The sequence below is a fragment of the Canis lupus genome, chromosome 4 (genome assembly GCF_003254725.2).
Source record: "Canis lupus dingo isolate Sandy chromosome 4, ASM325472v2, whole genome shotgun sequence".
NCBI lineage: Eukaryota > Metazoa > Chordata > Mammalia > Carnivora > Canidae > Canis > Canis lupus.
The window spans coordinates 58651649-58677905 of NC_064246.1; the positions used below are offsets into that span (position 1 = coordinate 58651649).

The following is a 26257-nucleotide window of genomic DNA, read 5'->3' on the forward strand; positions in this document are numbered from 1 at the left end:
GGGTAAGACATCAAGCCTATCACAGTCCACCTGCCCTCCTTCCATTACATTCTCATGTCACTGCTCTCGTGATTCTCCTATACTCCCTTCACTCTCAACACCAGGAGCCCACGTTCCTAGTCCTTTACTGAGAATGTCTTGTACCCACCTGGTAGAACAGGTGTTTCTCCTATTCTTCAATCTTGTTCCTCTTTTGAACATCAGTCTTAATAGGAGTCAATGGCTCACCAATCTGTTTAGAAGGTATTTGGAAAGTGAGGTGAGGTTACTGTGGAATGGGCCATCAGCTTCTTCTTCTTATATCTAGACACACGTGTTCTATAAAGGCTAAATGTACAGTGAAGATCCCAGATTTCAAGGCCTGGCTCATTCTTGGGCCTGAGAATATCCTTCTTTCTCTCTCCTTTACTTCAGAGGAAGGCTGTGGTTGGGAATGCTGGATCCCCCTATGAGACTTCAGAACACAAAACAGACATTTATGCTGAAAATTGACGAAACAAGGGAAGGAAAACAGAAGAAAGAGGAAGGCACGAGTAGGGTAGTAGAGGACTGGGGAAGCTTTGGAAATATTTTGACAAAGTAAATGAGTTATCTTTGTAAAGTGAATTATGGAATTAAATCAGTAATTTAAAAGCTTCTAGAAAACAAAAAGTACTAGGCCCAGATGGCTTTACTGGTGAATAATAGTAAGCATTTAGGGAGTAAATAATACCAATTATTCATGACATCTCTCAGAAGACAGAAGCAAAGACAGTACCTCTGAATTCATTTTATGAAGCAAGCATTATGCTATACCAAAGCCAGATACAGACATTATAAGAAAACAAAACTGCAGGCAGCCCGGGTGGTTCAGTGGTTTAGTGCTGCCTTCAGCCCAGGGCCTGATCCTAGGGACCTGTGATTGAGTCCCACATTGGGCTCCCTGCACGGAGCCTGCTTCTCCCTCTGCCTGTGTCTCTGCCCCTCTCTCTCTGTGTCTCTCATGAATAAATAAATAAAAACTTAAAAAAAAATAAAACAAAACTGCATGTCAGTATCTGTTATGAACACAGACACAAAACTCTTAACCAAAATATTAGCAAATACAATCAAGCAATAAGTAAAAAGGATCATATATCATGATTAGGTAGAGTTCGTTCCAGGAATGCAAGGCTGGTCCAACACTCATAAAACAATGTAATTAGCCCATCTTACTAACAGACAGAATCACAAAAACTATGTGATCACATCTATAGATGCAGGAAATGCATTCAACAAAATTCAACATATGCAACAAACACTCTATAAAAACTCCAAATAGATGAGAAATGGTACTTTTAGACAAAGGACTATTTATCAGTACTAAAAGGAAATGATCTATCAAGCCATGAAAGGACACAGAGGAATTCAAAATGCATTATTACTAAGTGAAAGAAGCCAACCTGAAAGGGCTATATACTGTTAGATTCCAATTATGTGACATTCTAGAAAAGCCAAAACTCTAGAGACAGTAAAAAGATAGGTTAGTATTTGTGAGGGTGTTAAAGGGAGGAGGGTAAGATGAATTGGCAGATAATAGAATTTTTTAGGGCAATGAAACTATTCTGTATGAAACTATAATAGTGAATACATGTCATTTTACATTCATAAAAAGCTATAGAATACAGAGTATTCAGAGTGAACCCTACGGATTTTGAATGATTATGACGTGTTCCTGTAAGTTCATCAATTGCCACAAATGTGCCACTGGTATGTGATATTAATAGCAGTGAAGGCTGTGCACTGTGGGAGCTCTCTGTGCTCTCTGCTTAATTTTTCTGTTAACCTAAAATTTCTCTAAATAACAAAATCTATAAAAAATAACTGGTACATCCATACAATGGAATACTATCCAGTGACAAAAGGAAACGAGTTAACAAGCCACACAAAAACATGGATGCATCTTAAATGCATACTGTTAAGTGAAAGAAGCCAAGCAGCAAGGCTGTATACTGTATGTTTCCATTTATAGGACTATGGAAAAGAAAACTAATACAGACAATAAAAATATCAGTGGTTTTCAAGAATTCAGAGAGGGGAGGTGAATTGAATAGATGAAGCACAGGTGATTTTTAGGATATGAAATTCTTCTGTATGACACTATAATGGAGAGTATACATGACGCTGTCAAATTGTCAAAACCCATAGAACTTTAAGCACAAACCATGAACTTGAATGTAATCAATTAAAAACAATTTGGGCAGTAGGAGAATTTCAGGATGGAGTTTAGACTGACAAAAGAATCTGTGTTACACATGTAACAAGTAGCCTCACTGCAGGGGTTGAGGGGAAAACATATTGGCTTAACTTGGGAAATAAGCAGAAGAATAAGTCTAGAGGCAAATAAACATAAACACTGTACCCCAGTTGCTAAAGTTATCTTCCACAGGGGAATAGGATAATAATTCTGAACCACTACACATGTATACTGGAATTGAACAATTAAATAAATGGGTGGCAGATGGGGGAGCTAGGTTGGGGAAGGTTAGGATGGTCTGGATGGTTTTGGATTAGAGCTGGAGACAGTGTGAAATTGTGTTTCACTTACTGTAGATACACATAGATACATACAGGGATATTAATAGATATGTGGATATACAGGAGTTAGTATAAACACATATATTTATTTCCTCTTTCAGTTGATAGGCCTAGAAGCTGTGACACTCCAGGAGCAACAAGTGTACCCAGTACCAGATCTGGGTTTCATTTATATATATAACAGTTTGAGATACAATTCACATATATACAATTACCCATTTGTGGTATTTATGTGGTTTTATTGTGGTGCAACCATCACCATAGTTATTTTTAGAATATTTTCATCGCACCCTCAAACCCTGTGCCAATGAGCAGTTACTCCCTATATCTCCCCAACCTTCCCATCTCTAGACAACCACCAATATACTTTGACACTGAATTTAGACATCTCATATAAATGGAATATTGCAATGTGTGGTCCTTGATCCAATAGCATTTTCGAGGTTCATCCATGTTGTATGATGTATTCACTTTTTTCACATCCAAATAATATTTTATAACATGTAATATGTATATGCCAGCTTTTATTTATCATTCATCAGTTTGTAGACAGGCTCTTTCCATTTTTTGGCTACTATGAATAATGCTATGAACATTTGTGCACCAGTCTTTGTGTGGGTATATGTCTCCACTTCTCTTAGGGTAAATACCTAGGAGTACAATTAATCTTTTGAGGAGCTGTCAGACGGTTTTCCAAAGCAGCTGCTTTTTTTACATTACTATTAGCAAAGAAGTATATGAGGATTCCAGTTTCTATATATCCTTTCCAACATTTTCTCTTGTCCATTTTTTCAATTACAGACATACTAGAGGGTGAGATGGTATCTCATTGTGGCTTTGCTTTGTATTTTCCTCATGGCTAATGGTGTTCAGCCTCTTTTCATGGCCTTATTGGTCAACTGTGTATCTTCTCTGGAAAAGCATCTATTCGGATCCTTTATCTATGTTTTTTTTTTTTTTTTTTTTTTTAAGATAGAGAGCATGTATGCAAGTTGGGTGGGGTGGAGGAGCAGAGGGAGACAGAGAGTCTTAAGCAGGCTCCATGCCCAGCATAGAGCCTGATGAAAGGCTCGATCTCATGACCCTGAGATCATGACCTGAACTGAAACAAGAGTCAGAGGCTTAACTAACTGAACTATCCAGGAGCCCTCCTAGATCTACTTTTAAGTTGGATTATTTTTCTTTTCAATGGGAACTCTGTATATTCTAGATACAAGTCCCTTATAATCTATATAATTTTCCAAAATTTTGTCCGATATCTACTTGCTTTCTTTTTTTTCTACTTGCTTTCTTGATAGTGTCCTTTGAAGCACAAAATTTTTAAATTTTTATAATACCCAATTCATCTTTTGTTAAACTTTGTTTATTATGCTTTTGGCGTCATATTTAAGTATCCATTGTCTTATGCAAGGTTATGGAGATATGCCAAATGAGCTGTCACTAGACTGGGGATTATAAGAACTTAATTTCAGAAGTAGCAGCATTTATATCTGTGTTAAAGTTCATACCTTATATGTTAAAACCAAAGGCAGGTGAATGAAAGTCTTAATAATGAAGAAATTTCAAGGGAGTAGATAAAGGAAGTAGTGGTCTTGATCTCCCCACCCCATCTCATGCACCTTACATTTTCTACTTTCATCTCCAAGCCAGTAAATGCTTCTGACTCCCCTGATCAAATAAGCTTCCTTTTCCCTCGTAAGTTCTGGTACATCAGGGTTTCAGGTTTATTTTATGCTTTTGTCAGGCAACCAAGAAGATATTACTACTCTTGCTCTGCGTGTTCAGGTTCAAAAAATAAGCCACATGCGTAAAAAAACCTTTCTAATCAGTAAGTGAAAATTCTTTTTATTGTTAAATTGTTGGATTATGTGAGTTCTCTAGTACCACCTGGACAAAATTCTGTTGACTGTTTCCATGGTGCTATGGTTTTAAGATTATAATCCATTGGTGGTTTAGTTGTCAAAGAGGTTACAGGCAGCCTCACCCTCATCTTTGGTCTCCTGTGTCTGGGATTTCAGATGTGGCTGGCTGGTATTTCCAAGCCAAGTGATACCTTCTTAAAGAAAGTAAACACAGCCCACCTGTGGGTTCATATGACCTACTTTGTAAGGAAAAGACAGCCACGAAAACCATCCTTATGCTCAATAAGGTAGGCAAGTTCCCGTGAGGAGAGAGGACATTTAAAAAGTACCTTGGGTAAGTTTTTTTTTTTAAGAAAGAGAAGCAGCCCATTGGTTACTAGGCTTTGATGCCTAGTGGAAAAAGAGGCAAATATGGAAAGAGTGGTCAATATGTCCCTACAAGGAACCTATCTTAGAATACAAGGTGGTGACTCTTTTCAAGGGCCAATGCTGAATGATAGTATAACTCCCTGGAAGAGAAGAGAACTCAGCAGAATTCTGTCCTGCAGCCAACCAGGGTCGAAAGGAAAACTGGGAGAGAAAGGGATATACATCTGGGTCTTTCATCAGGGTTTGTCTTACTCAAGGGAATTTGCTGTTCTATGAAGTGAACAAAGGGTAAGACCCTTGGCTTCAAAATGTTTCTAAAATCACTCTAATCCCAGACTCATGGTATCCACCCAGCTATATTTCCCCTGCACACCCTCCATTAACATGTGCATTCCATCTGCTAAACTAACAGAAATACATTACAGAAAACCTTTCTCATGTGTCTCACCTAAATACATCATTCTACCCTTGGAACATCCCTCCTTCAGAGCGTTACTCAGACTTCATGCCATTCTTCACTCTATCTTCTTCTCCAGGTATATCGTGTTCAAATCTTCATACACTTAAGTCTTCCCAATCCTGCTAATTCTGTCTTTTTCCATCATGCCCTGTGTATGGAGAGGTTTCAGGATGCTTCCCAGATAATTTTTTTGAAAAATAAAAAAATTTAAATTTAAATTTAAATTCAATTAGCCAAGTAATTCACGTGGCCAAGTAATTTCTATTAAAGAAAAAGGAAAGGGGCCAGAAACCTCTTACCTTGCCTTGTTGGTTCTAAATTTTGTTCCACTTCATGGGGCTTCCTCAAGAACTTCTAGTGGATGATTTCATTTGCAGAGGATACCATTTGTGGATTCTCCAGCATGCAAACTGACAGTCAAGTTTTTATATAGGTTTGATTCCATTATTTGAAGTAGTTTCCCTGTTATTAACATATTATACTCTATGGTACATTTGTTGCAATAAATGAACCAATATTGATACATTATTATTAATTAACTGAAGTCCATGCTTTATCCAGATTTCTTTGGGTTTTATCTAATGTCTTCTTTCTGTTCCAGGATTCCCTACAGGATACTACATTACATTTAGTCATCATGTCTCCTTATGCTCCTTTTGGCTGAGGCAGTTTCTCTGACTTTCCTTGTTTTTATAACCCTGACAGTTTTGAAAAGGACTGGTCAGGTACTTTGTGGAAAGTCCTTCTACTGAGATTTTTCTGATATTTTCCCCATGCTTAGACTGTAGTTATGCATTTTAGGGAGGAAGATGACAGAGGCAAAGTACTACTTCATCATATTATAGCAAGGGTACATGATATCAATATAACTCATCAGTGTTGACATCAACATTGATCATCTGAGGTAGTGTTTGTCATGTTTCTCCACTGTAAAGTTACCATTTTCCCCTCTCTACATCATCCACCATCCAGGTCATTATTTACAGCAAACACTTAAGGACTGCAAAGCTATGCTCTCCATTCTTGAGGGCAGAGATTCTACTGGTTTTTAAACTACCTGTTATTTCCTCAGTGGTTGCTCTAGGGCTTAGACAGTATCTCTTAATTTGTCATAATAGCCTTCAGACTAATATTAATCTGAAGATATATGGAAAATTTGCTCCACTCCCCCCACTTTATGTTATTGTTGTCACATACATTGTATCTCTATATATTGAAACCCAACAATATAGTGTTAAATTGTTGCCTTACATAATTTTGCCTTTTGAAGAAACCAAGAGAAGAGAGTACACATGCAAATACTTCCCTGTAACTTTTCTTCTACCCTCTTTTTATTGTAAAATGTGTAATTATCTCTTTATAATACAGACCCAGCAGTTCAATTGTTGGAAGCAGATTTATGGAGATATAGTTCATATATCACACAAGTTGCCCACTCAAAGCATATAATTCAAGGGTTGCAGTGTATGCACAAACACAGGTCACCATCCTCTTCAGAAAGACATTCTATACCCCTGAGCTATCCTCTCCTTCTAACCTCTTGGAATCTGCCTTCCTCTCTAGTTTCCATGGCAGTGGTTTGTTCTGTGACCTCAATTCTCTGCAAGATGCAAGAAGAGTTGTTGATTTCCAGTTTGTTCAGATTGTTTTTCTGCTTGTAAAAATCAGATTGGTAACTCCAAGACTTCCCTGCATCAGACAAAAACCAGAAGCCTGCTCAGTTAATTTTTCTTCATTCTTCTCTCTTGCTGTTCTCAGATTGTATGCTAACAATCTAGCTTCATATTTATTGAGTCTTCTGCCAACTTAAATCTACTGTTGAGCCCCTATAATGAATCTTCATTTCAGGTACTGTTACCTTTCAATGCCAGAATTTCTACTTGGCTCTTTCAAATAATGTTTACCTACTGATATTCTCTATTTGAAGAATTACTGTCATGATCCTAATCTAATTTCCTCTAGCTTTTTGAAACTATAATGGCTTCTCTGGGGTCTTTGCCATAGAATTTCAAAATTTGGGCCACCTCAAAGTCGTTTCTATTACCATTGTTTTTCCTGTATAAGGGTGATAGTCTGTTTCTCTGTATCTCTCATAGTTTTTGAGATAATACAGTGTGGCAATCTTGGATATGATACATGCCTCTCAGAGCTCATTGATGTTACTCCATTTTGTTAATTTTGTTAGTTGGCTTAATGGCTTCCCTGGATTAATTTTTGTGGAGTCTATTTTCCCTGACAGTGTGTAGCCTCTGATGTCAGTACTCAGTCTCCCCATGTGCTTTCTAGAGGTCACCCTGGCTCAAAAAACTTAAAAATGTTCAGCCAGTGATGGGTCAGAGGTTGTGCTTAAGCCCCTGGAGCCAGCAAGGCTTTCACTTTCAAGTCTGCCCCACATCTGACAGTGATTAGTGCCTTTCAAGTGCCCTCTCTGGTTGGTCCTTAATAATCCATGTGATACCGAGACATGTGCATAGCCTTCCAGACAGTGAATATTGAACTGTAATCTTACAGGGCACTTTTTAGCTATCTCCCTGGTTCTTTCTGATAAACTTCTGGATGGCCTGCTGTTTCCTTTGCTGTTGTTTTATAGGCCCATTAGAATTGTAATTGCTTACAACTAAGACCTCTATTTTCAACAATGCCTAAGTCATGCATTCCTCCCACTATGTACCAGATAAAGTCAGCTCCTTCTGTGGAGCTGTGGAGCTTCCCGCTCTCCCGTCTTGCATCTCTCTCTGGATAGCTGTCTAATCTATTGCACTGGAGCAATAGAGGAGGTGGAAGGGGCAGCCTATTTTTCCTGGAGTAACACATCTATCCTACAAATGGAGCTGAGGGAACTTCTTGGCTTCTCTTGGCACAGAAACTCCACCCTACAAGTGGGATTTTGGAAGAGGAATGGGAGCCCAAGGTTCACTCCTTCCAGGATAGAACTTCTGCTTTGTAAATGGGACCTGGGAGAATGATAGCTTGCTGTCCTTTCATCTAGCCCCCTGGCATGAAACATCTGCCCTACAGACTAGAGTATGGGGGGAGGGATCAGGGCCCCAATATTCTTCACCTCCCTTGCCTTAGGTAGGGCATCTGTTGTACAAACAGGAGCTAGGTTGGGCATGGAAGCCCCAGTTTTCTTAGCTGTAGGTGACTAAAATTGAGCTTCTGTAATATGAAGCCAAGGTGGCAGATGAGGTTCTCCTTTGAGGATATCAGGCTTGAATGAGATTTCAGTCCCTTAATAGGATCTTTTTTTCTGAGTCCTTTTACTTCACTGAAAAGGTTTATCATGTTGTTGATATTTAAAGTCTTTTAGGGGCACCTGGGTGGTTCGGTCAGTTAAGTGTCTGACTCTTGGTCTCAGCTCAGGTCTTGATCTCAGGGATATAAGGTTAGGCCCCATGTTGGGCTCCACACTGGGCATGGAGCCTACTTTGAAAAAATAAAAAATAAAGTCTTTTAAGTTATTATCTTATTATTTGAAGTCTAGAGTAGTTGGTTTTTCTTTAATTTTGTAAGATTCCAAATGTCAACTCTATTTGCTTTCATTTTGGCTTGTCAATCATTAGTTTTGCCTGAGTTTCTCTTTCTTGTAACAGCTGGCCAAAGGAAGCTAATATCAATCAGCAAATATTACCAATATTCTGTTTTCTAATATCTTCTAGAGGTGCCAGCACGGTAGGCTTATATAGAGGAGACAATTTTACCATGTTTTACCAGTTTGTCACTATCTTTCCAGGCTCTGACATCAGTTTTCTCATTGCCTGAGTACCAGGCCAATGTTACCTATTTTATTTTTTGTTGCATTAGTAGTATGCTTCTAGGTGCAACCACTAAACAAAGTGGCTTAATATGGAAACAATGCAGGGCAGTGGTTCCAGCCCTATACCCTTATGAGAATGAAACAGAATGATGCATGCAACCCCCACGGTCCTATCTTCTCCATCAAAGCCTTGATCACAGTGAATTGTTTCCTTGTCTGTCTAATTACAATGGGAACTCCAATTATATCCTTGAAAAATACAAAAATAGCTAACATCTTATGAGCACCACACATATTATATGGTATAATCTTGCAATAGCTCAAGAAATCATGGGATTATTCTAATTCCAGAAGAGAATATGAGGCTCAAAGCAAATCCAGAATCCAGATGTTGCAGGCTCTAGAATAGGAGCTCTCACACCCTCTCTTATAAATTTCCTGTATGTATTCTTTTTTTAAAAAATATTTTACTTATTTATTCATGAGAGACAGAGAGAGGGAGGCAGAGACAGAGGAAGAGGCAGGCTCATGAAGCAGGGAGCCTGATGTGGGACTCGATTTCAGGACCCTGGGATCATGACCTGAGCCAAAAGCAGATGCTTGACCAACTGAGCCACCCAGGCACTCTCCTGTCTGTATTCTAAATCTTTATTAAAACTCACTTCCAAAGAATGAAGTTCTATCTTTAATTAGCAAATAAGGAATAAGTCCATTTCTAATGCCACAGATATTCATACGGAAATTTGCAGGATATCTCCACCTACCATTGGATGGCTTTTATTTTTAAAAATGAATGATTCTCTCTGAACAAAATCTGTACATTTCTGAATTATAAAATCCTTATTAAAGTATTTCTTACTATTCTATCACAAGGTGAATTAGGAAATGCCAAATAGACGGAAATGGTGCACAGTACAATGAACCCCCAATCATATTGTTGGATTATGGAGTACTTATAATTTGTATTTTCAGCTTTATGAAGTACTCCAGTGAAAAAGGGCAGTAGTGTGTGTACTAGTTTGCCAGGGCTGCGATAACAAAATGCCATAAACTGGGTAACCTAAGAAATAGAAATTTATTTTCTCACAGCTCTGTAGGCTGGAAGTCTAAACTCAAGGTGCCAGCAGGGTTGAGTTCCTCTTAGTCCACCCCCCTGCTGCCTCTTCACGTGGTCTTTCCTCTGTGAACCTGCATCCCTGGTGTCCTAATCTCCTCTTCTTACAAGGATACCAGTCGGATTGGAGAAGGGGTCAGACGAATGGCTTCATTTTAACTTAATTGTGCTTTAGAGGCTCTATCTCCAAATACAGGCACATTGAGGTACTGGACATTTAGGACTTTAATTAGGGAAGACAATAACAGTATGTAAGAAGAAGGTAGTTTCATCACCAAAACTGATTATTTAAATCATAGTGAATGCTGTTAAGAAGCCATGGCTATTTTCTTTCACTCATTTTCATGTATCTATGTCATATGTACATAGGAACAATAACAACACGTTTTTGTATTCTTTCATTGGTCAAAAAGTAGAAGACATACACTAGCAATCAACAGGAAAATATTTTATTTTAGAATTTTTTAGATTGAAATATAGTTGACATACAATATTAGTCTTAAATTCTTCTTGAATGACATATTTTCTATTAAATAGAAGAAAACAGTATTCAATGTGGAAGATCTTGGTAGATGGCATTGTACATGTAATACTTATTTTATACTCATATTTATGTTAACTTCACATATACAATTCCAATATATGATTTATGCTATATGGTACATACTAGTACAACTAGGAATATAATGCTTTCATACTTTGCAAATTGTCCATGTAAGTTTTTCTAATTTGTTCTGACTAGTCCACTTACTAATATTTCAAAGATCTTTGTAGGCCACATGAGCATTTATCCTTTTACAAGAAGGCATACTTTCTGCAATATCTTCTAGAAATACTTTGGCATCACATCTGGAATATAATTTCTACAAAAACATAGCTACAGGGCAGCCTGAGTGGCTCAGCAATTTAGTGCCACCTTTGGCCCAGGGCGTGATCCTGGAGACCCGGGATCGAGTCCCACGTCGGGCTCCCTGCATGGAGCCTGCTTCTCCCTCTGCCTGTGTCACTGCCTCTCTCTCTGTGTCTCCCATGAATGAATAAATAAAATCTTTAAAAAAAACCATAGCTACATACTTTAAAAATATGTTGAATTCATAGGCTTGACTTCTTGATACATAGTAAGATTTTATTTCTATTGAGGCATTTAGTTGAAGATATTCCCACATTAGTTTCTCTTTTAAGGAATTTTTTCTTTATGAGTCCTTTTATGTTGACAGAGGGCTGAGCTATGTCTGAAGGCTTTCCCACACTGATTACATTCATAGGGCTTTTCTCCTGTGTGAGTTCTGTGATGTATAATGAGGTCAGACTTCTCAGAAAAGGCTTTTTTACACTCATGACATTCATAAGGTTTCTCCCCAGTATGGATTTTATGATGTGTCATAAGCATGACACTTCACTGAAAGCTCTTTCACACCTGGTACAAACATAAGGCTTCTCTCCTGTGTGTATTCTCCGTGTACAAAAAGGTGTGACTTCATGCTGAAGGATCTCCCACATTCATCAAACCCATAGGGCTTCTCTCCAGTATGAATTCTCTGATGAATGTTGAGGTGTGATTTTTGGAAAAAGGTCTTCCCACACTCATCACATTCATAGGGTTTCTCCCCAGTATGAATTCTCTGATGTTCAATGAGGTGTGACTTATGGGCAAAAGCTTTTCTACATTCAGTATATTCATAAGGTTTCTCATGAGTATGGATCCCACAAGATTGGATTTCTTGCTGAAGGCCTTCCCACACTCCATACATACAAAGGGCTTTTCTCCTGTATGAGTTCTCTTAGGTATAATGAGGTCTGACTTCTGGAAGAAGGCTTTCCCACATTCACTACATTCATTCTTTCTTGCGTATCTCTGTTATCACTAAATAAGCCTAAATAATTAAAACTCCTACCATAAGAGTCATATTTTTGGAATCTTTGTTTTGAAGAAAAAAAGTCTGTGCTCAGAGGAAATATATTTCTAAGTGCATTACACTTGTTGCTCTTTTCCTCAGTCATTGTTCCCTGGTCAGTGAAAGCAACATGCTTCAAAAGTGTTTCTTGATTTTCTTGGTTTCTTTCCATGTGGTCATCAAGTTGCCAGATTTCTATAAGGAAGCATAATTAGCTATCTGTTTGTGAGTAATTCTTAGAATGTATTATGGCTCATAACTTTTCACCCTATTGTGAGATTGAATCTTTACTTTCAGGCCTAGTATCCCTATCTAAAAGAAATACCAAGGCTAAATGGAAGCTATACCCCTGAGCTTTGCAATAAAACCACAATTTTTTAAAAAATTGGATTTGTAGAACAGAAATAGAGAGTACAAAAAAGAACACAAATATATCTGGCTATATGCAAATAGGATTTTGCAAACTGGTGAGAAAAATGAAAATAATTATAAGGTGCAATAAAAAAGAACAAAAGAGGACAGCTAGAGCCCATCTAGGAGAATTAAAATGATTGGGTGAAATGGTGACTAGAGGAAATAAAGACTGGATGAGCAACAGAGAAAGCTGGACAGGTCCCTCATCAACTCATTGCTGGACTGCTCTAGTTTAATTATCACTTGTCTCTTTGCTTCCAATGTCTTTGAGTTCTTGTCTATTTATTCATCAACAAAAACTGATTTGACAAAGCCATCAAGTCCACTTAAAAGCAGGAACACCTTTGTAGCCAGTGCTTCAAAAACCATATAACAGTAATTCATTCTTATATGGGAATCTGTATGTCCAGTAAGAGAAATAGGCCACAGGATAAGCCAAATACTACCTGCCTCGGGATTAGATTAATTACTGAATTCTCACTGCTGAATGAACCATCTTATTCTGTAATAGTTTACAGATAACTCCATTAATCCTGACTTTTAAATACTCTCTCCATCTTCCTCTCTACCTACCATATATGGAAGAGGAATCACAGTTAAGGATGTAGACAGTAAATCAAGATTACCAGAGTTTCAATCCTAGCTCTATCACTAATTAGACATGTGGCACAGGTCAAGTTCCTTGATTTCTTTGGGCCTCAATTTCCCTTTCTATAAAAATGGATAATAATAGCACCCACCTTGTAAGTGTTGTCATGAGGATTAAACAAGTCAACAGATGTAAAGTACTCAGATAGCTGCCTCACAGATAATATGTTTTATCAGTTAGATATCATTATCATATGTGTTATTGCTGATCCTCAGTCAACTATGTGCTTGCCACTTCCTGCTTTGTATCATGCTTTCCAAATTTCTGGATAGTATTACTGTGGAGACACTAAGCGGCAGATTTTTCACTCTGGATCTAAAATTCTATCTGTCTTCATTTTCATCTATTTTATAAACCTCTGACAGTACTTGACTACTGTTGAATTTATGCTACTTACATCCAGAGCAATAAAGGCATTCCTTGGCTCAGAATTCAACAATTCCACTGAGGTTCCTAACCCAGTTCCTTACATATAAGCCATCAATTTTTAAATAAAGTGAGATTTCCATTCTTTATCCAACACTGGTTCCCCAGAGGCTAGACTGGATACCTCTCCAGGGAAGATATATACGTGGCCAAAAATCACATGAAAAATTGCTCAATATCACTAGTCATTCAATGCAAAAAGTAAAATACCACTTATACCTATTAGGATTGCTACCAGAAAAACAAAACAAAGCAAAACAAAAAATAACAGGCATTGTTGAGAATGGAAAAACTGGAACCTTTGTGCACTGCCAGTGAGAATGTAAAATTGTGTGGTAGCTGTGGAAAACATCACAGAAATTCCTTAAAAATGTAAACACAGTTTCCACATGACCCAGGAAATTCACTTCTGAGTATATACCTAAAAAATCAAAAGCAGGGGCCCAAACAGATATTTTTACACAAACGTTCTTAGAAGCATTATTCACAGTACCCCAAAGATGGGAACAACTCCAATGTTCACTGCAAATGAATGGATAAAGAAAATGATGTGGTATATACATACAACAGGGTACTATTCAGCCCTAAAAAATGAATCAAATTCTATCACATGCTACAACATGGAGGAATTGTTTAAAGATTTTATTTATTTATTTATTTATTTATTTATTTATTTATTTATTTATTTGAGACACACACAGAGAGAGAGAGGCAGAGACATAGGCAGAGGGAGAAGCAGGCTTCCTGTGAGGAGTCTGATGTGGGACTCGATCCCAGGACCCTGGGATCACGACCTGAGCCAAAGGCAGATGCTCACCACTGAGCCATCCATGTGCCCTAACAAGGATGAATTTTGAAGATATTCTGCTAAATAAAATAAATTAGACATGAAAGGACAAATACTGTTTGATGCCACTTATATGAGGTATCCAGAATAGTCAGATTCATAGCAAAAAAAGTAGAATAGTGGTTACCAGTAGCTAGCAGGGGAGGTAGAATGGGGAGTTATAGAGTTTAATGGGTACAGAGTTTTGGCTGGTGATGATGAAGGAGTTCTTTTTTTTTTTAAATTGGAATCTTTATTTTTTTTAATTTTTTATTTATTTATGATAATCACACAGAGAGAGAGAGAGAGAGAGAGGCAGAGACACAGGCAGAGGGAGAAGCAGGCTCCATGCACTGGGAGCCCGACGTGGGATTCGATCCTGGGTCTCCAGGATCGCGCCCTGGGCCAAAGGTAGGCGCCAAACCGCTGCGCCACCCAGGGATCCCTGATGAAGGAGTTCTGAGGATGGATGGTGATGATGGTGGCAAATCAATATGAATGTACCTAAGGCCATTGAACAGTACACTTAAAAATAATAAACTCTATGTTATGTATATTTTGATAAAATTTAAAAGAGGAAAAAATCTTCTCAAAGTCTTAAATGAAGTTGGTAAGAATCATAGGCAGAATATACCTGTAAGGGAAGACATTCTTTAATAGCCATGCAAAGAAGAGGATTAATATGGGAAAGTGATATATGCAAATGGCATTCAGGTAAATAAGGAACTTATGTTGACCATCCCAGTTATATATATCTTTAAATATTATTTATTTATTTATTTATTTATTTATTTATTTATTTATTTATTTAAGAGAGACAGAGGTAGTGACAGAGGGCAGGAATGGGGAGGAGAGGGAAAAGCAGGCTTTCTAGGAGAAAGGAGCCTGACACAGGGTTTGATCCCAGGACCATGACCTGAGCCGAAGGCAGACACTTAAAGGATTGAGCCACCCAGGGACCCCCATCCCAATTATTTTCAAAGGTCCAAGGCATTTAAGAAGAGAATCTTGAAGCATATTTTTCAAAGATGCCAATTCTTATTGATCAACTGTAATCCTTTTAAAAAATTTCTTTTGAATTCCAGTATAGTTAACATATAGTATATTAGTTTTAGGAGTACATTACAATGATTTGACTGTTTTGTATATGATTCAGTGCTCATCATGACCAGTATAGTTTTAATTCCCTTTACCTATTTCACCTATCCTCCCACCACCACCCCTCTGGTAACCATTAGATCAACTGTGATCTTAATTTCATTCACTTCCATCCACAGAGCCCTTTACCTAACTCACCTGCATAGCTCCCACATGGGATTTCTCTTTCCACCATCCATGGTTCTTCACCTTGTTCCAACTTGTGGGTCACAGATGGCTTAGCGGTTTGATATCCTGTCAATGGGAAATGATAAGGGAGTTGGACCTAGCTACTGGGCTTCAGGTCCTCTGAACTCTGAACTTCATCAGAGACTGCCTGATGAAGATGCCAATTTATACCTGAAAAGGGTCTTTAAACAAACTTGTAGCTGTACCTCCCAAATATGATCAATCTTAAATCTACTAAAACTCAGGGCTACACTTGTAAAAGTACTTCAAAGGGGTGACTATTTAGAGTAACTGAGAAAGGAAAAGTAGTTAACTAGCCACATGCCAACCAACACTGGGAAATGGTCCTCACCCACTGAGATGAGGTTGATATAATTCTCTAGCATCACATCCCTGAATAGATCCCTCTGGTGAATGTCCAGGTACTGCCACTCCTCCTGGGTGAAATCCACAGCCACATCCTTGAATGATACTGGTCCCTGTAACAACACAATCCTATTCCAACTACAGTCATCATATTGCACAAAATGGAAAAAAAAAAAGAATGGCAACTTGTTTAAAGGATATTCGTTATTTGATAATGTTTCCTGCATTTTAGCCCCATTTCATCTTAGTCACCTAAAATATTATACTGATTTGGTCTCATTCTGTTTCTCTAGCTCTATGTTTTGATGCCCATTTGTCTAGTTTTATGTTCCATTTTGTGAGTAACACAAAAATTGTATCTGAAATACTTTACACTGTATGTTCATTATTCATTATGCCATTCATTTATTAAGCCATTAAGCAAACATTTACTTAACACCCCATACATGTCTAGAACTGACTGTTCTAGATGCAAAGGATCAAATATTGGAATGTGGTCCAATCTGCCAAGGCTCAGAAAAGATGCTCACTTGGTATCGAGTTATACAAAGGGAAGAAGGCACTGTTCAAAATACTCTTGATAAGTTTTTTTCAACACAGAAATTATTTTAATTTTCAATGTTTCAAATTAACAATGTATAAATGTTTTACTATTTTTCATTTTCCTATATGTGTATGGCCAATAGTAAGAGATTTAATGTTTTAACCAAAATTTTTGAAGGTCACAGAACAACTATAACCAATGTAAAAAAAATCCCCTTGATTATTAAGATTGTTTTGCATGATTTTAAATTAAATTCCATGGTCATTTTTACGATCTTTCACTACTGTTCCCATATAATGGAACAAACTAACTCACCTGGGATTTGGTCATTTTCTGCAGCCTTTGGGTGAAGACAGAAATCTTTGAAGGCAGAGGTAGGGGAAGAGATGGAGCCATGAGAGACCAGGTATGACTTGAAGATCCCAGAATCGCTGGTGTAACAAACCCATACATGGGTGCCTCAACAGTTTGGTTGAGGAAGTCACCCTGTGGGAGAATGTCCCCTGGGCCCTCCAGAATTCATTGTGAGAAAAACCAGACATTTGCACTAAGATTTAGCTGCAAGAATATCTGTTGCAGCACTTTTTAACATACTGAAAAGTTGGAACAGATTAAGAAACAGATATAAGAGATATATACTCAAAGATAAAGTAATTTACAGTCACCAAAAACTATGTTGCCAAGTATTGTAATGTAACGGCAGTTCGTGCACATCCTTCTCTGGCCAATTAGTTGGACCTTCTGTGTAGGAACACAGACAGATTGGAGTCTGAAGTTAGAATGTACCACCGACGGGTTCTCAGTGGGACCCAGGAACTGCAGAAGAGATACCAATAGACTGTAAATATAATGTCCACATGGTGAGATTCATGCAACAGTCTTTCTGGAATCTTTCCCAGGGGAGTTGAGGTGCTGATCTCTGTGCTTGAAGCTAAGGGGAAGGAGAGGTCAGTTAAATGCTATATTTTAGTTTGGGAGACATAAAGAGTAGGAGATTTGGAGGTAAATATTTGAGCTTGAATTTACCTGCTGGCTATTTGACTTTGGACAAATCATCAATTTCAACTCTGCAGCCTCAGTAAAATTAGAAATAAAATCTGTGTTATCAGTGATGAAGGTAAGAAACATATTTTACAAAACCACCTAATATTAATATGTTAATGAGTATGTGTGTATGCGTGTGCATCCATGATGGCTGTTATCTCTAGCTACCACAATTCTCTACATTTTTTTAAGATTTCTTTTTTTTTTTTTTTGAGAGAGTGACAGAGAGAGAGAGAGAGAGAGAGAGGGAGGGAGGGAGGGAGAGGGAAAGAGAGAAAGTGAGAGAGGAAGGGGCAAAGGGAGATGAAGAAAATCTCAAGCAGACTCCCAGTTGAACATGGACTCAGACTTGGGGCTCCATCTCATGACCCAGAGATAATGACTTGAATGGAAACCAGGAATCAGATGCTGAACAAACTGAGCCACCCAGGCACCCTTAGTCTTCTATTTCTTCAAGTCTTTGCTCCAAAATCACCAAGGAGGCCTCTGCTGTCTACCTAATTTAAACTTAATCCTCCATCTCCCTTACCCTGATCTACTTTCTAATTTATAATTTATTATCTAATATACAGTATGATAATGCTTATTGTTAGCTGACTACCTCTACTTATTAAAAATAAATTTCATGAAGGCAGGGTTTTTTTGTCTGCTTGATTCAGTACTGTGTCTCCAGCACTAGAAAGAGTGTGCGGTTCACGGATGCTCAGTAAACTGTCATTTAAAAAAAAAAGTTATATGTAGTAAATTTCATAAAACAATCCTTGTCACAAGGGAATATATATGGTATTCTACAGTATCTTACCTATTTTTCAATAATGCCCCCATACAAGAGTACATACTGCAGGATGCCACTTCCGTGATGTACTACAAACGCGAAATTAACCCGCAGAGATAAAATTGTAAAACTGATTGATCCTTAAGCGGTGGTCAGGGGGTGGGGGTTGACTAAAAAGGGGCAGCACTTTCTGGGGAAGTACACTGTTCTGTATTTTCACGGGGTGGGGGGGGGCGGTTGTTACACAGGTCCATCGGCAATTTTTGCATTTTTGTTCTCTGTAAATTATGTGCAAATCATTCTATGAAAATTACGTCCGACCTAAAAATACTGGCAAATAAAACTATTAGTGCAGCTCACTAAACAGATTTCACCGCCCATACTCACTACGGGGTTGCAGCCCATGACCTAAAAGGCGGACTTGGAGCGCTGCTGTAAGGGTGAAAGGTTAGATGCCATTGGAAAAGCGGGCAGCGCTCCCCCTGGAACGTTTCCGACCTTCAGGAAAGCTTGGTTCTCTTTCCACAGCCCGGAGGGCGCTCCTCGCCTTGGTGTCCAGCCCTTGCGCGCCCGGCACCGCTGGATGCGCTCCAGGCACCACACCTGCAGCGCGGCGCCAGGGCACCAGCCAGAAGGCAGTGCGGGGACCCCGGCCGCCCCGGGCTCACGGACCCAGGTCGAGGAGGGTCACTGCAGCTTTCGACACGCCCCGATCCACGCCTACCCCCAAAGGCCTGCTGACCCCTATTGTTCTTCCCCCACCTCTCAAGCCCGCCCGACATCAACCACGTGGAGGGCTTCGGGCCCCGGGACTCGGCCCCCGCCCCCGGGGCGCTGCCGCCAGGCCTTGGAGGGCACACGTGCGCAGAAGAGGGCGCCGGGTCCCTTCGCCCGCGAAATCCGTCTCCCAGAAGGAAAGCCTGCGCTGCGGCGCCGCACATGCGCAGCGAGGGCCCGAGAGGCCGAGGGGCCGGGCCCGGGGGCGGCGGGGCGCCTCGCGTCCCACTGCAGCGCCTGGCGCGCACCGACCCCAGCCCCTGCGTCTCCAAACCCTTCCTGCAAAAAGGCCCAGTCGGAGGACCAACGGGCGCACGAGCCTAGCGATGGCGCAAGACCCAGGACGCGGCGACAATTCTCTCTCCCAGGCCCGAGCACGTTTCGCTAATGCTTGGAGGACTTAACTCAGGCATTGGAGTTGGAGCCCCAAGCCTTTCCAATGTTTGCAGTCGGCTTTTCTGCCTCCCTGAATGGACCTGAGAGTATACCGTTGTGACAAGAGGGGAAACACGTCTCAGAGCTTTCCGTAAAGTGCCTGCAAGTCAACGCTAACAGCGGCATATTTTCTAGGAACACACGCCAATTATTTTTGATGACACAAACATAAAGACCAATAGCTAACTCCTTTGAGTAATAGTAAAAAGAACAACTTGAAAAAACCTAGAGATAGTTTTCCTCCGCAGGGCAGGTGGATGTTCTGAAAATGCTGTTGCTTCACATTGATCTAGTGCAACATTAATCAGTGCCCTGATAGGTATCCACAGTTCTGGGGAAACTGGTTACTTGGGGAAAAAGTTCTCTTTGGATGATCACCTTCCATGCTGTGCCAGTTTCCATAGGGCTTAAAAGTTACCATGAACAGAAATACCTACAGAGCGTTTGCTTGGAATAAAGAACGTGGCCGGCAAAATACAGATTTTTGTCCTTGGTTTCTAAAAGGTGGCCTCTAGATTCTTGGCATTTCCCTAGTGTTTACTGTCCCCGGTAGGCCCCATTGATGTGCTTGGAGGCTATGACATCCTGACAACACAGAGAGGAAAACAAGTTTCACTTTTGTAGCCCTTTCAGATCTTACACTATGAGTCTCACCCTTTGGCTAGTTCTCATTCATATCCTAATGCTGTAATGAAACTGTAATCACAAGCACAGTGCTTTCGTGAGTTCTGTGAGTCACGGTCGTGAATTATCAAAGTATCAGAGGGGGAACTGGGAAGCGCTGAATCTTTGGCCCACGAGCCAGAGGTGAGGGTGACCTGCGGATTCCTGGGCATGCGGCTGGTGACTGAAGTGAGGGCAATCTTCTGGAGGGCTGTGCCCTTAATCTGGGAAGTTTGGCCCAACTCTAGCCGGTTAGTGTCAGAAATCACCGAGGCTATGCACTATGTACTATGCATGATTCTAGGTGCTTTAAATGTATTAACTAATTTAATACTCCCATAGGAACTGTAGGAAGTAGATTCTATTATTAACCTCGTTTTACACATGTTGAATGGAGACACACGGATTCACCCACTCGCTGGGGAACACACAGCTAGTTAGTGGGAGAGCGAGGCAGAAGGGCTGTAGACCATGGATTGGTAAACTGCTACTCACAGGCCACATCAGCCAACTGCCTGGTTTTCTACCGTCTGTGACCATAGGATGTTTTTCACATTTGGAAACGGCTGGAAAAAATTCAGAGAGCTGTGTTTGTGTTTTAGTGTATAAAAGTGACTGCGTGATGACGGGTCAGTGTCTTTGAAAGAAAAGGTTAGTGTTGCTTGAAGTTCCCCTAGAGATGGGAGGCAGGGTAGAAGTCTCCGGGTCCCAATTCCACTGAGGGGCTTCCCCGTACCAATGATAAGCAACTCTTGGACATCAGCCAGCTGTCCCACAATTTAACTCAACTGTGTCACACGTCCTGGGACATAGCATTAGATCCCACAGCTTCACACTTCAGTCCTACGAGATTGACACCCCTCCCCACTTCAGACCCTAGCCACAAGCCCAGGTTATTATATGGTTATGACCCGGCAGCTATTGCTTGGAGGTTCCCAGGCCAACTCCTTAAACTCCGTTCACAAGTTTAGGTTGTTACTGACTGTCCGGCTATAGATCAGAGCCACAAGCCACAAGCCCTTCCCTTGGGTTCAATTAATTAGAACTCATAGAACCCAAATATTTTACTTATTCGATGACTGATTTATTATAAAATGTAGGATTCAGAAACAGCTAAACGGAAGACACATGTAGGGCAGGTGTGGGAAAAAGGTGTGGAGCTTCCATGCTGTCTAAACAAGCCACTCTCCCCATTATCTCCACATGTTCACCAACCTGGAAGCTCTTCAAACTCTGTCATTTTGTGTTTTTAGGGAGGCTTTATTATATAGGCTTTCTATCTATTAAGGACTGGCCATTGGTTCTTGATGCAACGGCCAGCCCCTAGCCCATCCCTGAAGATCAGGGAGTGGGACTAAAAGTTTCACCCCTGTATGCATCGTTGGTTCCCCTGGCAACCAGCCACCATCTTTAGGTGCTTTCCACAAGTCACATCAGGAATGTAAACCCAGTTGTGGTGGAAAGGGTCTATTATGAATCATGAGACACCCGTTTCACTTTTATGACTCCAAAGCAATTTCAGAAACTGAGGGCAGGAGACCAATAGGATGACAAAAGATGCTCCCATTGCTCTTCTCACTCAGGAAATCCCAAGGGTTTTGGAAGCCGTGAGCCAGGAACCATCGACAATGACCAAATGTGAGACATATATTTTCATTGTCATTAAGTCGACTAAACATGTTTTTCTTATAAATCACGGAATCACCTCGGGTCACGGGGACACGGAGCACCAGTGTCAAGAGGCAGGAGTAAAGATCGTAGTGTTTGTGTTTGTTTTTTAAAGATAAGAGTGTTTTTATTTTAATTCCAGTATAGTTAACATACGGTGTAATATTAGTTTTGGGTACATATATAATACAGCGAGGCAACGATTCCATGTAACACCAAGTGGGTCATGGCAAATGCACTACAGACTGTAGCCTTTCCTGGAATTTCCATGGGCAAGGAAAGGCAGAGCAGGTCAAACAGTTTAGAATTGGCTGGCTTGAATAATTGTGGAGGGCTTTGGGACATAGGGATTGTCTTTGTCTGTTCCCTGGCCCGGGATTGATTTAGGGCAGGGGAATATTGGCTCGGTTTGTGATTATTAGATAAAGGAGGTGGTTGGGGGTATGGGATGGGGCTGGTTTACCTGTGAGAGGAGTGCTGTCAGGCAAGTTGTTTATCGCAATAGGAATTAACCACCACCCTCCCAGGAGGTCAACACATCCTAATGAGGAGAAGATAAAAAATACGGTTAATATAGTATCTCAAAATACATGAACATTTTGTGACATTCTAATTCTAGTGTATATAAGTAAAGTTTCATTGAAACATAGCAATATTGACTTATTTATCATTGTCTATGGCTGCTGTCACTCTACAGCAGCGAGTTGACTTGTGATATAGGCCATATGGCCTAGAAAATCTAAGTTGTTTACTATTCGGCCCTTTTCCTAAACTAAATTTTGTCAACCTCTGCTCTATAGTAAATGCCGTTCGACTGTATGAAATACTGCATAGAAACGAAGATGTAAAACGATGAACATTTTAAAAATATAAGGCTATATGTCCTAAATCTTTAGGTGGAGAGACTCTCACTTTTACCATAGGGGAAAAATTAGATTATGTTATGGAAAATATGAAAACTTTCTATGGTAAAAAACCATCATAAAGGTACTTCCACCTGTAGGAAGATGGAGGAGATCTAGTGTTCCCTGTTCCTTCTGCTAAGAAAGAGCTCGGGATCCTGATACATCTTCTGGGACTGCATCGTTTTCTGGCTTTCACAGTTTGTATTGAAAAGTCAGTTTGTATTGAGCGGGGATCATGCCAGGGACCCTCCCTGAGGGCCCTGGGGCCCTGCCGAGGGACAAGGACCCCTGAGTGCCAGGCGATTCCTGTGCCTCAGCTCAAGCATCACCGCAGGAGATCTGGGAAAAGCTGAGGCTGGTGGTCGCGGGGTGGCCACACCTTGGCCGGATCCCTGCCATCGCGGTGCCAGGGCTCAGGCGCCCGCCTGCACAATCCCTGCGCGCCCCCGGGCCTCGCGGGCCTCGTGCCCGCGCGCGCGCACCCTGAGGCGCCCTGGGTTCCAAAGCCGTGTCCTGGCAACGGGCCAAACACTGCTCTGGGCCTTCGCCGCCACGTTGGCAACCGAAGGAGAGCGCCGGGAGCCCAGCTCTGTATGCACGGCCTCCGCCCGGAGCCAAGTGCTCGAAGGGCACCTACCTGGGCAGGCTGCGCCCCTCAGGCACGGCCCGGGCCCCGCGGGGTGGGCCCCCGGCAGCAGGCCTCGGCCGCCTGCAGCCCGCTCACTGCGCCCCCCGACCAGCCTTGGCCCGCAGGGGTGGCCCAGCGGTCCAAACGCCGGGGTCAACTCCTAGGCCATCCTACAAGTGTGCCGCGACCCGGGATCGGCGCTGGTTCCTAGCATCGGCCACAAGGTACTCTGTGATCCCGTGGGCCCTGCGCTCTGTTCTGGGGCTCATCACCCAGATCTGCAGGCGCGGCGGCCTGCACAGGACGATGCTGTCAGCCCCCCAAGCACAGGCGTCCCTCACCTCCGCGTCCACCCTGGGCAGACTCCCTGCCTACGTGCCGCAGCTGCGGCTGGTCACCCCGGGGCCAGTGGCAGCACCCAGCTGTGGCCAAGACGTCTCCGCAGTGAAGAGGGCGTGGAGCGCCCGGGAGGAGGAGGACCCTGCCCTCACAGAGCCCCCAGATGCTCGGAGAAGGTGCCCTAAAGGTGCCGGGGCAGCACAGCCGGCATTCAGGCCCTTCGGTGTGGACAGAAGCCTGTGTTCCTTCGTGCCCAGGCCTGGGCCTCTGCACAGAAGCCTCCCCGCAGAGAGAGCAGCCGACGCAGCAGACGACAAGTCCCACACGTCCAGCAGGAGCTCGTGCAGCACTCGAAATGCCATCAGCAGCTCCTACAGCTCCACCAGGGAGTTCCCGTCCGTGCAGAGGAGGAGGGGTCCAGCCAGAAGACAGGGCCGGCTGCCCCCGAGGCCCCCAGAGAAAGTCAGCCAAGACAGCCCCTCGTGTCCCGCTGCGCCTCCTGTGCCCTGCCAGATGAAGAACCAGCGCCAGCAGGAGGCGGGTGCCACCACGGGGCAGAAAGAACCCTGCAAGGACCGCTCACCCACGTCTGACTGCTCCAGGCCCCGAAGACGCAAGATCCCTCTGCTGCCACACAGGCCAGGGGGTCCTGTGCGGCTGCCGCCAGCCCCTGAGCTCGGCTTTCGAGTCACCGCTGAGGACCTAGACGGGGAGAAGAAAGCCGCCCTCCAGCGCATCGACCGTGCTCTGCGAGGGGAGGTGGAGGGCGTCTCGAGGTGCGGCTCCAGGTGCCCTTCCAGTGCCTTGCCCGGGCCTGCTGCTCGGGCCGTTGTACTGCCAGCTGTCGCTCCAGCCCCTGGCCTGAGTGCACAGCGGGCGGAGCAGGACTCCCCGGGTCCCCTGGCTGTCCTGTCGCCTGGTGGAGGGGCTGTCTCTGTGCCGCCTCTGTCTCGGGGGGAGCCCAGCTCCCCTGGCGCCACCTCCTCCCTGTCACAGCCCCTCCCTGGCACCTGTGCACGATCCTCACCTCCAGCCCCATGCACCTTGCTGGCCTCTGCTTCCTGCCCGGGATGGGGATCGGGCAGGGCTGACCTGTGTGCCGAGGCCCCGGACCCCTCCAGGCCTGCTCCCTGCTCTGCATCAGGCCTGGCGTGTGCACGGAGCAGCCCAGCTCCTGGCTGTTCCATTCCCGCAGCTGCTGCAGAGTCCCTGCGCCCCCCCAGGGTGAAGCGCGGCAGGCACTGCCCTCGGATGGGAGGCGAGGGAGGGGGCTCTCTGCCAACCAACTGGGTCAGCGGTTTAACGGATGCCAGCTGTGCCTTCCCCGCTGTTACCAGCACCTCCAGAACGCAGTGCCCTAGCCCCATGTGTGTTGACTGTCCCGTGTTCAGCTCCCGGAGCTCCCCTCCCGCCGTGGGGCCTCGTGCCCCCCGTTCCAGGAGCCTGCCGGTCACTTGTGCTGTCCCTTCCAGCCCCTCAAGCGGCACATCCGCAGGCTTGGCTCCCCAGCCAGCCTCTGACGGCCAGGTCACCCCCATGGACTGCACTCCCCCTTGCCAGCCTCTGCTCTTGGGGTCTCCCCCTGGCTCCAGTGGGAGCTTCTTTCCATCTGCCCAGGCCCTTCCCATGCCCTCCAGAGACAGCATGGGCTCAGTCACAGCCACCACTGGCCTGCACACGCTGGGGCTCTGGAGCCACAGCCCACCTGGGAACCGTCCCCGTGGGAACCCAGGAACCCCAGCTCAGCCCACATTCGGGGCCACTGACGGGCAGTGTCAGGGAGCCACCAGCCTTCGCAGCGCTGTCCCCTATGGACAACGGGCAGCTCCAGCCTCAAGCGCTGCCGTGGCCCTGACCTCGGCTCTAGGCCGGCTCTCCTTGGGCAGCGCCACACAGGTGGCTTTCGGGGGTTCCTCGCCCACCTCCTGCACCTCGGGGACCCATGCTGGCACCCAGCCAGGCGTTGCTGCCACCCCAGCTGTCGTGCCCCCCGGCACGGCCACCGCCCCTAGCTCCATGACCAATGCTGGGCCCAACAGCCGGCAGCCCTGCCCAATAGCTGGCGGTGCAAGCCCAGCCCCCTTGAGCTTGGGGGTTGGCGCAGCCCCCGCAGGCTTGGGGAGGAGACAGGCTGCCCCAGGTCGGAAGCGCACCTTTGGAGCTCTCAGCGTGACGCCACAAACCAGCGGGGCCCCGAGCGGCACACACCGCTCTGGGGACAGCTTGGGCCCGAACACCCGGGGCCACCCTTGCGGGAGCACCCCCATCACCACCGCCCGAGCCAGCACTCAACACAACCCTGTGTCTGGAGCCCCGAAAGCCCCTCGTGTGAGTCCCAGCCCGAGGCACTTAGCGGCTCAGAGGCCCCCGAGGCCCAGCCCAGAGCCCAGCAGCACTGCCAGCGAGGCCACCTGCAGGGTCGCGTGGGTCCCAGGCCCTACTCCTCCCAGCGCTGCCTC

The 26257-nt window shown here is 43.5% G+C and overlaps 1 protein-coding gene across 9 annotated transcripts in view; it reads right to left on the reverse strand.

Moving 5' to 3' along the window:
• Positions 1 to 26257, reverse strand: part of LOC112651860 (zinc finger protein 569-like) — a 43566-nt gene that overhangs the window by 6251 nt on the left and 11058 nt on the right. For 2 of the 9 annotated variants that reach the window (XM_049109233.1, XM_049109231.1), the window contains exons 2-6: positions 22390 to 22467; positions 16880 to 16924; positions 16007 to 16133; positions 15625 to 15720; positions 10313 to 12208 (exon numbers count right to left, since the gene is read on the reverse strand). In XM_049109233.1, the coding sequence (XP_048965190.1) occupies positions 11808 to 12208; positions 15625 to 15720; positions 16007 to 16133; positions 16880 to 16894 (639 nt within the window). In that variant the 5' untranslated portion in view covers positions 16895 to 16924; positions 22390 to 22467 and the 3' untranslated portion in view covers positions 10313 to 11807. The other 7 variants (XM_049109232.1, XM_049109230.1, XR_003131114.3 and 4 more) reach the window with 7 other exon arrangements.